The sequence below is a fragment of the Labrus bergylta genome, chromosome 23 (assembly GCF_963930695.1).
Source record: "Labrus bergylta chromosome 23, fLabBer1.1, whole genome shotgun sequence".
Classification (NCBI taxonomy): domain Eukaryota; kingdom Metazoa; phylum Chordata; class Actinopteri; order Labriformes; family Labridae; genus Labrus; species Labrus bergylta.
Window position 1 is genome coordinate 12,044,462 of NC_089217.1, and position 14,408 is coordinate 12,058,869.

The window sequence follows — 14,408 nt, forward strand, 5'->3', positions numbered from 1 at the left end:
TGTAATTCAGTCCAATTATCTTGTTACAAGACAATGAAGTCAAGACAAGGTCCTCAATTATGTATCAGTGATGGAAATAGAAAAATAGAGTCTAACATGTATCTGCAGTGAGTGTAAAGTATAAAGCACCCCTACAATATTATTGGATTACCTACTTATCATAGTATATTTGACCAAGATAAATAATCTTTCAGTTGAAACCTGGCTTCGTGTTAGTCAACCAGCATTACTGCCTACTGCAGCGAGGAGAACAGGTTTCCATGTTCAGTACTCTCAGCTTGCATGCATGATGATGGAACCCACAGAAAGTTCCCATATCAGTGAAGGTTTACAGGTTTGACATTGTTGAACTGGCATCTCTGTCAGATGGTTCCTGCAGACAGAGGTCCTGAGAGGATGCAAGTTTTGATCCGTCATGTGCGATGTCCTGTTTACTCGCGGCGTGCAGAACAAACTGTTCGTCTTAGAAAACTGATGATGATTTAATTGGCAATGCTGTTAGCTTCTGTGTCTTCAGCCGAGGACGCTGTCTTCACACTTTGTGTACTTGTTTTTCTTGCATCAGTAAAAATGGTTAAGGTTTGGACATCATTTGGTTTGAGCAAGATTTATAAAGTTTGGAGTATTTTTACATTCTGTGTTGTAGAGGACCTCCACACTAAGCAGCCATCTTTATGAGGGTTAAGTTTTCCACCACCACCAAACACAGACACACCATTCTTGTTGCATGTTATTTTGTATTCCATCTCTGCATCCCTGCATGTGTCAGACTCTAAAAAAAGAGATGAAATGACAAAGTAAGAAAGTAATACATAAAAAAAGGCTTAACTGAAGCAGATTGACCAGTTGTGTTGTGGTATTGTGTGTTTGTTGGTATACTCTGTTACTTTGACTGCTTGAGGCCTACTAACTCAACCAAATGTAAATCCTGTGAAATGCATAATGTCATGGAAATGGTGCTGGATTAAATTAATCACAAGGAATATAATGTTTGCAAAATCAAAACATTGAGAAATTGATTAATGAAGCCTTGAAGACGCTCCGAATTAATTATTGCTTTACTTCTGATCCAGCGGATCCCAAGAGAAATACAAAGTTTGTTGCCTTTCAAGCGGTTGCTTTGCAGTTGTGATTACTTGGCATCCAGTTGCTGGAAAACTTGGGTAAATATACTTGGCTTAGGTCTGTCAGCCTCAAAGCATCATGACTCATTCAGTTCAGGCTGTATTCATTATCTCTTTAGAAACTTGTATAAGTACAGCTTCAGTTTTGTTGCAACTCTGGATGCAAATAAGTGACTCAATTGATTTTCAACAATATGTTTCTTGAGTTGTCAACCTTTTTGTGAGATTACAAACATAAAATGAAAATTAATAAAGTTTTTATAAAAACAATAGATTTAAGATATTAGATAAATCAGTAATCCTGCGAAAATGAATAAATAGACCCCGGATACTTTGAAACATTTCTTGTTTGTCTTTAAGTGTATGTGTAATGTTTTCCAATGGTACAAACAGAGACATTTCCTTAAACCAGTGTCTAATACTTGGTTTCCCAGTATATTTTAATGTTAATGCTGCAGATTTTTTCATCTTATAAAAGGCAAAGGTCTACAAAGTCCCCCTCTCTGCTCCTCTTGGTAAATTCCCAGAAAATAAATCTAGGTTCTTCCGCTATTTGGATTGAAAAAAGCTCCTGCAATACCCGTCCGACTTCTCCCTAAAATTCCTGAACTCTTGTAGACTTGAGCGATCTTTAAACAAGAAACAGAGTTCAACTAATGTTAACTTGTGTTTCACAGATGGCCGATGGCGGCCTTTTCAAATTGCAGGTCTTATCAGTATCATGTGTTTTAGTCACAAGTTAAGTAGCAATCATTCCCATGGAAATGTGCATCATTATAGAAACTATCAAGGCAACAATATGGTGATGGCTGTCTGAATTTGTTCACAGGTTATTCAAACTGATAGAAGACAGCTCTTGAGGAAAAAGCTCCAAATGATTTTCTGTAATATCCAGCACATTTCTGTCAAAATTGCACAACGTCAGCTGCAGGAACATTTCTGTTTAATATTCAGGATGAGAGGAGAGCAAACTCTTTATCCCATGCTGAAAATGTGACACATTTGACTTCCTACAACTTGGTCAGCAGTCTGCTGACTGATGGCGCTCCATGTGTGTCCTTGCTGCGTATTTTAATTGGCTGGAGCTGTGCACAGTCAGAGAGAGATATAGCCACTCCTTACACCATATGCATTACTATGAAAGCCTTATGCACCACATCGACTCCAACTTTGTCCAGATCTGCAAGTGAACACGGACTACACTAACAAGCTATAGGAGAGCAAGCACACATGTAACAACAAATACCCTCATAGCTCTTTTATGACACACTCACAGACCTCAGAGCAATATGGATCAGATGCAGCAAAAAAAATGTCTGTTTTATAGGAAGTAATGAGGCACTTGTGGACAACGGTGACCACGCATGGGCCCAATTAAGCAGCATGGACACAACGATAAAATATGACAGCGTTAGAATCCTTGGTCAGAGCATGTTTTGTAGTTTTTCATCACAGCACCATGTTTGAAAAATTGTCTGTGATGGGTGTGTGTAGAAAAGCTCCTTTAAGATTTAACAAGCCCTGCTTAAAAAGCAAAGACTTGAAGTAACAAAGTTCCATTCATAACAGCTTAAAAATACAAACTATTCTCACCTTTGTCATTTTTTTGAGCCAAAAAAATGTGTTTTTAAGTCATACTCTTTTCAACTGCTGCAGTCGGTGGTTTAAATCGAACACTTAAAGTAATTGGCGCGTCACTCGTCAAGTTGTTTCTCCCCTCTGTAGCCATGAACGGATGCTTTTTAGGATATTTTGAGATGCCAACATTCTTTCACAAGCACCTTGTGTGCAGCTGTGCATGCATTCTTTTAAAGTAGCTGCATGAAGTGTAAGACACTTTTCTCTCAGCCGCTGATTGAATACCTTGCAGAACTGAATGAAAAAGCACAAGGTTATTGGAGGTGATACATTCCTTCTACACCCTCAGGGATTGAAGATAAAAGAAAACTTACTAATGAATTAGTGATAATACTTATTTTACACTTCTGTCTTGCTACTTTTGATTTTCTAGTCTTGTCATTTGATGCATTTTTTTTTCTTTCGGAAACAAAAAAAGGTGCTTTATTCCTGTATTTTTAGGAAAGTAATTGCCAAGGGATAATTCATTTTTTTAAATCGGTATGTCCAAATGCATGACTTTAATTCTCAGGAGTCTATTATTGTCTCTGTGGTCGACGCCTTTAGAGAAGAAAAGTACCTCACTCTCAGAATACTTTGTCGTCCTGATATGTGTTATTACGGTTCAGTTGTGCTCCCATTCTTTAAATAAATAAATGAAGATAGGCCTCCCGTCGCTCTGGTGATTAAACTGGTGAGTGGTCCCATGGTGTCAGTGGACAGAAACACGAGGTGACAATTAGAAACATACCAACACACACACACACACACACACACACACACACACACACACACACACACACACACACACACTCACTCACGCCAAGAGGTTTTGACATTGACTAGAAGTGTGAAGTCACTGCGAGGCCCTCGGGCAGTCTGTTAGATCATCCCACTTGTAAAATGGAATCAGTTTGACTTGGCAACTATCAAGGACACTAAAGTGCATGTTAAATAGAACTTTAAAACAAACCTTCAAGAGCTAAGATAGGAATCCAAAAGTATAAATTCAGAAGAAGACAGAATGACGAGGAGAGCAATGCCAACCATTCATTGAGATAGTGTGAGCAAAGACGAGGGTCAAAGGTCAAGGTTTCTTTATTGGTACCTAGAAAGGTAAATGAGTTCCAATAGCTACATACAAAATGATGACAAGGGAAGGAGTAATATGAAAAGATGTTCCTGGAATGAATGATGCCATACACAATGGTCTGTGCACCTTCATCTGTCACATATTTATCATTATACCAAACTGAATCTCTGTGACGTTAAACTAAGCAGCCTGTTGTTTATTTTAATGTGACCTGGAATACAAAAGGGAAAGAGATATCTGATGACAAATCTCTGTCTCTGGAACTGCGCAACAATTTGGGGCCAGCCTACAAGCACTGAACCCTGAAGGACAAATGAACTACAACAGTGATTACACCAAATCGTTGTCACCCACTGATTAGCTGATTTGTTTTTCTGTCACATTCATGCTTGTATTGTTTTTTTTTTTTCCAAACTTGATGAAATACGTCTTCAATAAACAATTATTTGTTTAAATGTTGCAGGGAGATGCTCTTCAAGTCACCAAGTGTACAAGGCATTTTGGTTTAGTCCCACAGGAAAGTCTGCAGAAATTCAAAGACTAATGGAAAGTGTGTTATTCCGCTTTGCAAAGTTTGCATCAGAGCTCGCACGCTGTTGATGATCTGACAGCCCTAAACAAACACCGGGCATACGCCTCAAAATCCAAGAGCACATCAGCATTGGGATTGGGATTAGGCTGAAATAAAGGGATGATTTATCACCTACTAACAATCCCTCCTTTAAGAAGTGTCTCCCCTGTTACCAGTGTTTCTCTGTAGTATAAAGTAAGATGAGTACCTGTTTAGAAGATATGTAAAAAAAAAAAAAAAACGATCTAAAACATTACAAGGATTCCCAACTAGGACAATTTATCGACAATAAAATGCTTCAACAGTTAGCAAAGCTGTAACTTCCTTTAAAGATGCCACACACTAAACAGCCATGGCAGCAAAAAAAAAAAGAACAGTCAGTTTCTTGGCATCACTAAACAAGAACCTGAACACACAGTCATACTGTGTGTGTTAATCTGAACATGCAAGAGTTTCCTTGTAAGTGTCCTGTGGGGAAAATCGTCCATTTTTATCAGTGACAGCTTCAGGACTTTGTTCCTTAGTTCAGTCGATGGCCTTCAGTATCGCTCTGTCATCCCTGCTTCTTCCTCTTCATCCCTCTTTCTCTCTATTCCTCCTTCCCCTTGTCCTCAACTTCCACTTCCTATTAACTCATAGTCAGCCTCCCTTGTTCCACCTTTTTTTTTTTTTTTTCTGTCTTACATCTCTCCCCTACTTACCCATCATGCCTTTCATATTCAGTCCATACTTTCTCTCCCCTCCCTCCCTTCCTCCCCCTCTCTCTGCTGTTGGCTGTGTTGCTGGCCAGAGCTCTTTGATTTCACCACTCTTTTTCTCTCTCTCTGTGGTACATATGAAAGGAGTTGCAATAATCAGAGAAGCTGTGTAATGACTTGGAATGTTTCGTTTCTTGGTTCATCAAGCATAAAAAGCTTAGATTTCTGTGTTTACATGTGAGTGTGTTTCCTTTTTAACCCATGCCTGATCTGATTCATGTGCCTCTGTTTCTTACAGAACTTTGCAGACTGCTTTACGTTTATTACTTTGACCGCACTAATTTCCTACAACCTGGTTTTAAAGGCAGTGATTAAACCACGTTGTTACACCCCTTACGCTTTTTTGGCAGCGACTTTGAATCCCACAGCTGTTTTATTTTTTGAGCCTTTATTATGTGCAGAGAATATAAAGCCGATTTATACAACATATGCTTCAGGGCTTATCTTAATTTGTACTTGTTATATGTCTCCCTTCTGTGTAAGTGGAAATTGCATCGTATGAAGGATATGGGCATAATTTAGCTAATGTTCTTCTAATGTAGTGTTCATAAGCTGTCAGTCAATCATAGCTACGCCAAATTAACCCACAATGGCCTTCTCTGTTGGCTGCCATGCCTTAGCAGTCTGCTGTGAAGAGAAAACCGCTCTCTCTACACTCGACTTACTGACTGGTTGTCCGACTATCAAACTGCTTGTCTCCTAGGAGCAGCCTCGTCTCTGGGGAATGACATTCTGATGCACTAGTTTAGCAACGAACATTGGGGGAAATGTTCACTACCTGAACAGATGTTGCTTTTTTTCAAGACAGAAATGCAGAACCTGTGAGTGTTTCTTCATCCTCAATGCTATTAAAAAAAAAAAAAAACAGTGTCAGGATACAAGTTTCATGCATACAAATGCTTTTCAAGTCTATAGGAAACCGAAGCCCCAGTCCAACCTCGGAACATGTGACCCACAGACGACCGAGAATGTTAACGACTCAGCTAACAACTATCATGTGAATCACCATCTAGCGCCGTCCACCAGTTAGTTTAGAACTGAAGAAGCCTTTCGAAAGAGAAGTGAAATGTCTTCTAACAAAATGAATCACCAGTACTCACCCTTACAGCAACAATATGTTACGTTTCCACCTTAAAAATTGAAGTTTCTGAAGTTGATCTGAAAGTCGATAGCTTTCAACGGGGATAATTGTGACTGTTCAATTCCCTCATAGCACATTGGTCGCCTTTTTTTAGCGCTGTGTGACTTTGGCAGCTGGCCGCGCTTCTCTTGTAAGAAGTGCGTACGGCTTTACTGAAAAAAAGTATACAGAAAATACCATTTTGGCCAAGATATACCAGACATACTCGATGTCTGAACTTGATAATAACATATACTCCATCAACCAAAACAGCAGCCTCTGTCTGAAGGGTGCTAGCTATATGCTATAAGCGCTTTTGCTCACATTTGAAGTATGTTCCTTTGTGACGTGTGGCCTAATCTGTGGCCTGGTGACTCTCTCTCTGCTCTCCCTCCTCCCTCTGCCTGCTGCACACCTGACTGCAGTTAGCACTCCGATAGAAGAAGGTGATTTAGAGGGGCAGGTTGTGCATAAAGCTATATGTCACACACACACATACACACACACAAATGCTCTGGGCAGAAAGGTAAAGATCTCTTTGCTCCCATGTGTTATTTTCTCCTCTTCTTTTCCACCCCAAGCATGTTTGGATTGCTGTTTTTTTTAGTTTTTTTTTTAGTTAGTGCTGGAGATACCCAGTAGTCCTATTTTTCTCTTTTTTGTTCTTTTAAGGTAGTTTTTGGGGGGCGGGGTGCTGGGAGCGACGACCCATTGCGAGGTTGGCTTGCTGCCTTCCCATCTTCTGTTCATCTTGGCTGCGGTCTCCAGCAGTTTCATTTGTTTTATTATTTAGCTTAAATTACTTTGCAGGGGAAATGTTTTTATTGAATAAAGCTCCAGTTTAAACCTCAACAGCTATGTGGCGTCCTTATATATTATCGGACTCCATTTTTTTGAGACTTAAGTTAAACATTTTGGTGAAGGAGGCTGTAACAGTGTTTTAAAGCCTACTGTGTCTAAAGGGGACATCATGTCTTCACCATCGTTTTTTACATTTATTATGAATGAAATATATGATCAACATTATGATTTTATGATCGATTGTGATTTACATAATAAGGTCTGTGTTAAACAAAAGGGCACCTAAACTGTATATTGAGCACTAATTGAAAAATAACAAGGTGTCTCAAAGAGGAAAATCCGTAGATGAGCAGTTTTTTCCATGAACTCATAATAAAATAAAGGAACCCTTGAGAGGACGATAATACTGCAGCAGAGAACCTCTCCGACACTGACCAAGAATTGAGCTCAAGCATCACTTTTTTTTAAACTTTAGAACTTAAAGCGTATTTGTGTTCCTGTCCTTCCAATATTTATTCCCAGGTGTTAAAAGCTTCTGTCACTCTGACTGACTGTTCCTCTGCCTAAATCTCTTTCCATCACAGACCAGAGTATCCCTGTCTGTAAATGTTTTAAATCTTAAGGGAACACATTCTGTGCAGCTGCCTGCAGCTAATCGTCTACTTTCAGAGTGTGACTTTTGGGATAATAGAACTCTCCCAATACACACTTTTTTTTTCTTAGCCATTATCAGCCTCTGACAGGAAGGTGGAGGACAGCTTGAGTCTTCAGTGTGTCTTTGTGTAAATAACAGCTGGAAGCCACGACTTTGGACTAAAGGCTAAATGTAATGGGAGCAGCTATCAGGAAACTGTCTGCTGATTCCATAAAAGCAAGTTCAAAGCTTAAGGAAATATCTGATGAGTCTCCTTTTTTCTGCAGGTCATTCTATTTACACTCCCTCCTTTTGACTTCCTTTCAATATTTCTTCTATCTCAGTTTCACACCGATCGCTCTCCAACAGAAAGCACTGTCCCTCTGCTCCTCTTTGTTATAGCCACATTGATTCCTGTATCAGTACTATTTGAGTGCAAATTGTTGGCATGGAATTGAGAAAGGAACAACACAAATACACACATTCCCTTATGCTCATGCATATCTCAGGCCTGGCCCTTGTTTCTCCTGCAAATGTGAGGTTCCTCTCTGTTATATCTTTGTTTAGAGTGAAGGTGTGTGTGATTGTGTGTGATCTTGGGGTCCATGTGGAAGACAACAGATGGGAGAGAAGTGTAAACTCTAGCAGAGCCTGTAGGGGAGCTGCAGGCAAAGCCACTCTGTTATTCTGTCATAGCAATTTCACTCAAAAAAAACAAAATAATCTTGAATATGTGTTGTTTTCTTGTACACTTCTTGTAAACTGGGGGATTATGCATGTGTCTGCATAAGTGTGTGTCCAGTTTATTGTCTCTGGACTCCCCTTCCTTTTGACTACCGTAGATGCTATCAGATTCCACCTTGAGTGTGTTTTAATTTTAGTTAATGACTGTGACTGTGAGACTTTTGAAAATGAATTACATTTTTTGCTCTTCCGAAGATTGTTTGGTGTAAGGAAATCATTTTTGATGGACGATGGTGCATGGAGCCGTAACGGACCACAATGCACACATATCTAGTGGAAGTTCTGGACGTTTTTTTATGTATTGATCATTTTTTTGTCCAAAAATGTAATCCCCTTTGACATGTAGTTAAGAGTTCTCTTTTTGTTGTGTTTGAGTGAAAAGACTGAAAGCTTTTTCACAAAAACTACTTGGTGTAAACATTTAATCAGGGCTGCTCTAGCCCGATATTTCCCATTGAGAAGCTTGAGATACAAGCTTTTGTGTTCAAGAGCTTTGCAGCACCCAAATTTGTGCTCAAAACACACTTTTTCATGATGGCAATTTTGCAACATTTTCAGCCTACAGTGGAATTCAGAAATAAACAGGAACAATGTAAGCCAAGAACACCATGGCTAATCTTTTCCCCCTAACTTCACCCAATGAGAGTGTTTGTTTCATTTAATCTCCTTAACCGGATGTTTCCCTGGTTGTAGATTTCCAATCGATATCACATGTCTGTATTCATGTCCCATGTGTCTGTATTCATGTCCCATGTGTCTGTATTCATGTTGTATGTGTCTGTATTCATGTCCTATGTGTTTTATCAGTGATAATTTGATCATGTCCCCTTTGCGTAGCCCTTTATTCACAGGGATACATTAATACTTCTTAGTCATCAGTTCTGTAAAGCCGTTTTCACATAAGCACTCCGGATAATATCTAGATATTTACAGGAGGACTTCTCCGGAGATTCTCCCGACCTAGCCTTTCACATATGCTCCTCACAGCGGGGGACTTTCCCTGTCGGGGGGGGGGGGAGATTTCCCGACGTAAGACGTGAAGTAAATAAACAATGCGAAAGTAGCGGCCGAAGCAACAGAGTCCGCTACACGACGCTATAATGACAGTATTAGCCTTTATATCAATGCTATGTGTAATCCAATGGAATGAGAACATCCACAAAAGAGAGGAGAACAACATACTGACGAACAGAAAACAAAATGCAGCCGTTTAATTACGTGCACGGAGATCGTAGTGGTCGCGTGCAGACACTTTAGGCAGTCACTGTATATAAACGTCATTCTCTTTTCATTGGCTGAAATTGTAATCTCCTGAGTATATTCGGCCGCGTTCAGACATCAGCTCCTCCGGATTATCTGCGGAAAAAATACTAGGGGTCTGGCCGGATAAACTCCGGGTAATATCGGAGTAAAAAATTCGGCTGTTGCGTTCACACATACAGCTCCTCTTGGAAATCTCGGGAGTTTTTCAGGAGATTTCCGTATGTGTGAAAAGGGTTTATGTCACAAATGTGTGACTTGACTGTGTTCAGAAGCTATTCTTGTTTATTAATGAAAATGAGGTCAGCAGTAGTGAATCAAACATTACATTGGGGGAAAAAAAAAACGGTGGCACTACTGGAGTGTGTATTTGAGAAGCTGGCTGTCCATGGCGTGTATCCACTCCTGTGTTCAAAGTGAAGCTTCACTCTCTGTTTCCACTCTTTATTCTTGTCAGGCTGTAGTTACCAGTGCTGCCTGTACCAGTGGGTCTTTGCACTTTTTTTGACACTTTAGTATGCCACTTTTTTCATTCTGCTCTCTCTCACTGCATCAGTGTGTCCCAACTTGCCCCCTCCCCTAACATCAGTCCTTATTTCCTTTTCCTTCCTTTTTTCTCCATGCCTCCTTTTACTTTCCCTGCCTGGCTTTTTACTATTATTTCTCATATTCCATCTCACCATCTCCTGCCTCCTTCCTCTGACTGTCTCTCTCTATGTACTGTAGACAGTGCTCGCCTGATAAGCCCCATGTCTTGAGAGCTTGTCAGCCGTGTCAGGTCTGTCGTCCTCCAAACAACTCTCTGAAACTCACGAAGGACCTGAGGACTAGTGCTAAGTCCAGTTCAGTGTATATCTCCCTGACTGTCTTCTTCTTTCGTTATAACTGCCCTCAAACTTACTAGGTAGAATTGATATGGTTTCATAAAACTGTCTGGATCAGTACCTAACAAATTTGACTGCCTGCCTGATGTATGTCTCATCATGTCCATGTTTGAATCCGCTGACATTGTCCTTAAGCTAGTGCCTGCCAGCTTGTCCACTATACAGGACAATATCTGTCTGCATTTCTCTGTTTGACATCCAACTGCAGTCCATCAACTCACTTTGAAATGAATAAAATCCAGAGAGGCACTGATTTATGGAGAAAAACTCTACTTTAGCCCTAAAAAGCAAAGTTTTCTTTCCCTATAGGGTCCCATGTGGGCCAAACTTCATCCAACCTCTCCAAAAAAAAGATCTTCTTTAAGTTGATTTAGTTTAAATTCTGTCATTATCTAACCCACCTGATACCTTCAACCAACACCCATCTGGTGCTTCAGCCTGCCAAAAAATAACTGAGCACCATTTCACAGTCTCAGACGGAGAGAAAAGCTCTGCAGCACGCGGGCAATTAAACAACTTCAACGGTGCCATCATTTCATACACCGCTTGATCTACCTGCCTATGTGTCACTGTAGCTGTCATAACACAATTTTTTGACTAATGTTGCTCTTGTTAGAGCACCCTTTACTCATCACCCCTCCCCCCCTCTTCTTCCCATCTGTCCTCCTCATCTTCCCCTCATCAGACATATTCTGTAGTTTGAGGATGAGACACACTCTCTCTGACAAGCCGAGAAGTGATAAATGACTCTCTACCTTCTTTAAATGGTTTCTCCTTCTAGATGTATATCCAAACTACCACCCTGACCATCTCTCTCAGCCTGTCTGCCTCCGTGTCTCTGGGGATGCTCTACATGCCCAAGGTCTACATCATCCTCTTCCACCCGGAACAGAACGTACCCAAACGAAAACGCAGCTTTAAGGTGAGCAGACAAAAAAAAAAAAAAAAAAAAGTTCAATATTTCAAATTTCTGTCCCATATTCTACAACTTGACTGGTTTGTTTTTGGTGTTTGTTTTTGTTTCACTCTTGTTAAATAGGATTTGTCCTGCTGAAATGTCGTTCCTTTCCACTCAAAGCTTTCTGTCTGAATGCATGATGATACAGGCGATCGTGACAGCTGCCACCATGTCAGGGAAACTGGCCCAGAAGGGAGGAGACCGGCCCAACGGAGAGGTTAAGACCGAGCTGTGTGAGAGCATGGAGACCAACAGTGAGTAAGAGAACACAAAGATTTTATAATTATACATATAAACTATATAACAAATAATAATCAAGAATGAAATGTCCCAAAAAGCAAAAGCCCAAATAAAATACGCTGACACTATGATTCATAAGGCTGAATTATTGTCAGTTTGAGCTTCATACTAATTTATTGTTGTACATAAAAACATATAATACACACACACCTCAGCACACATGCACATGGAAGTGTAGAACTCACACAAAGGGTTGTATAGTCGTTCGGTTTAAAAGCTTATCTCCCTCTCCCAGCGCACTGGTAATAAAATAATCGTTTTTTGTTTGAATGCATGTTATATGAGCAAAGTATCATAATAAACAAGCTCTCATTTCCCTGCCTTTACATTTGTGCTTACATTTACACTTTGCATGAAGCTTTTGTGTCGCTTGAATTAAGCAAAAAAAAAAGATTACTTTCAATTTGAAAATGAATTTCACGCCTGGCTTTTTTTCTGCTTGACTAATCAGCCACAGCACTGACTCTTTTTTTTTTTCTTCTTTTTTCACAAAAGCGTGGTGCATTTTCTCCGAGCTCTGACAGTGAAGCGATGTTCACTCACTTGAAAGCTCTGTTTTGTGTTGAGCTGGTTCTTCTATGTCAGCAGTGTGCTGTGTGTGCGAGTGTGTGCTTATTGTGCATGTGTGCAGGCGGGCTTTTGCACAAGTCTCAATCAATCAATAAGTGAGTTTTTGTGTGTGTTCCTCTGTGCTCTTAAAAGATGCGTTTCTGCATGCTTGTTTTTATCTGTATTAATATAAAGACATGTGTCTCAGCCTGGCTGTGCATGTGTTTCTGTGCATTCTGTGACTACTATATGGAGGCGTATGAAAGGTTTTAGACATGAAGGCAAACCCTGTTCCTGTGTCAGCACTTTCTCAGCATCAGTAAAGGAAGTGGGTCACAGTTCATTCATTTCACCAACAGTTGAACAGCTTCGTCATCGCCTAACTTGCATCTCTTTATAACTTATAAATGATTAAGTTCCATATTGCCCAAGGAACTAAATGTGTTAATACATCAGGGACAGGGGAAAGGCAATTCACAGTAAGAGTCTTTACTTTCTATATACCTGACATTTCACTTCAAAGTGCTTTTCAGTAAATATCAATAAAAACCGGCGGGCATTTTCCACACCCCGAGAAAAAGGAAAAAAAATTGTTGCATGCACTAAAACTCATTTCTTTAATAGATTTTTTTTTTTTTTTTTTTGAAAGACTCTTTTTCCGTAATTCCAGCAGTGTGTGAAAGACATGTGAAAGACAGCAAAAACACAAAAGGTTGTGTGAAAGCATCAGCGAATAACAATGGAGCAGTTAGAGGCCTTTGGTTGGTGCAAAAACATTGACATTTACCATGGAACGCTTGAGGGGACACAGGACATAATGGGTTTGACAAAAAGCCCCAACAACTCAGGTGTACTTGTTTCTGTGACACTGTTACGTGACCATCTGTGGCAAAATCTGCTCTCAACTGTCCTTTCCTTTTTCCTTTTCCTTTCCCCTCCACCAATCTGTCTCTTTTTTCATTCTCTTTACACTCGTATTTATTTCTATTGTTCCTGCCTTTCTTGAAATATTTTTTTTGATCATCTTCTTTCCATCCTCAACCATCCCACACCCTGAAATCACGCAGCTTCATCAACTAAGACGACATATGTCAGCTACAGCAATCATGCCATTTGAAGGGACCATGGGAAGGAAGAAGAAGAAAAAGAGAGGGATTGGACAGAAGAGAGGTCGGGTCTTGGGGCTGTGCAGGAGCTGTCGTTCTTTTGCCCCTCGGCTGGAGAAAACTGGCGGACGGACAGAGCGCCTTACGGAATCCAAGCATGAGACATTTTGTATTGTTCCGCATCAAAACCACAGAGAGGCGGGACCACATAAACAGCCAGTCAGTGTGCCTGCTTTCCCGCTGCTCACAGCTCATTGGTCCTACCACGAACTTACCTGTTTAAAAAAAAAAAAAAAAAAAAAGAGACAACATGAAAAAAGTGACATTCCATGGGACACTGTGGTGGACAGAGTAACTATCTAAAACCTTAAAAAAAATAAAAAAAATAAAATCCTGAAAAAGACAAAAAAGCTCTCAGAAACCATGTAGACATTATATCATAAAGGGCAAAGGTGGGGCCAGGAAAGAGATTTTAACAGAGTACATTTTAAAAAGATATTTAAAAAGAGAAATGTAAGAGAAAATCTATGAGACTCAAACATGTTTGTTGTTCTTCTCTAACTGTAAGTATTTTTGTGGTTGTGACGATTTTTTCATTCTTGTCTCACCGTTGTCTGATGGATCGCCCTTGCTTAATGAGATGAGTGTGTTTCCTCCTGCTGTCTTGGCTAACCGGGTCGTAGCCTTGGGTCGTGAACCTGTAAAATGCCATGGTTGAAGCATGCCAGTTTTTATACAAAAAGGAGATTTATTTATAATAAAGGAATGTTTTGCAAATGTGTAGAATGGTGGTCGTTTGTACCTTTTTAGTGGAGATCACTTTGCAGTTTATTTTCTTTAATGGTGTATAGCTTAACGAATGAACACTGGTTACAATACTGCATCATCC

The 14,408-nt window shown here is 40.0% G+C and overlaps 1 protein-coding gene across 2 annotated transcripts in view; it reads left to right on the forward strand.

Annotated features, from left to right (window-relative positions):
* grm8a (glutamate receptor, metabotropic 8a) overlaps window positions 1–13,910 on the forward strand; it is a 216,443-nt gene extending 202,533 nt beyond the window's left edge. The window contains exons 13-15 of one of the 2 annotated variants that reach the window (XM_020644056.2): window positions 11,388–11,528; window positions 11,713–11,822; window positions 13,481–13,910. In XM_020644056.2, coding sequence (XP_020499712.2) covers window positions 11,388–11,528; window positions 11,713–11,822; window positions 13,481–13,493 — 264 coding nt within the window. In that variant the 3' untranslated portion in view covers window positions 13,494–13,910. The remainder of the gene's footprint in view (window positions 1–11,387; window positions 11,529–11,712; window positions 11,823–13,480) is intronic. The other variant, XM_065951301.1, reaches the window with a different exon arrangement.
* Window positions 13,911–14,408: the final 498 nt, after the last annotated feature.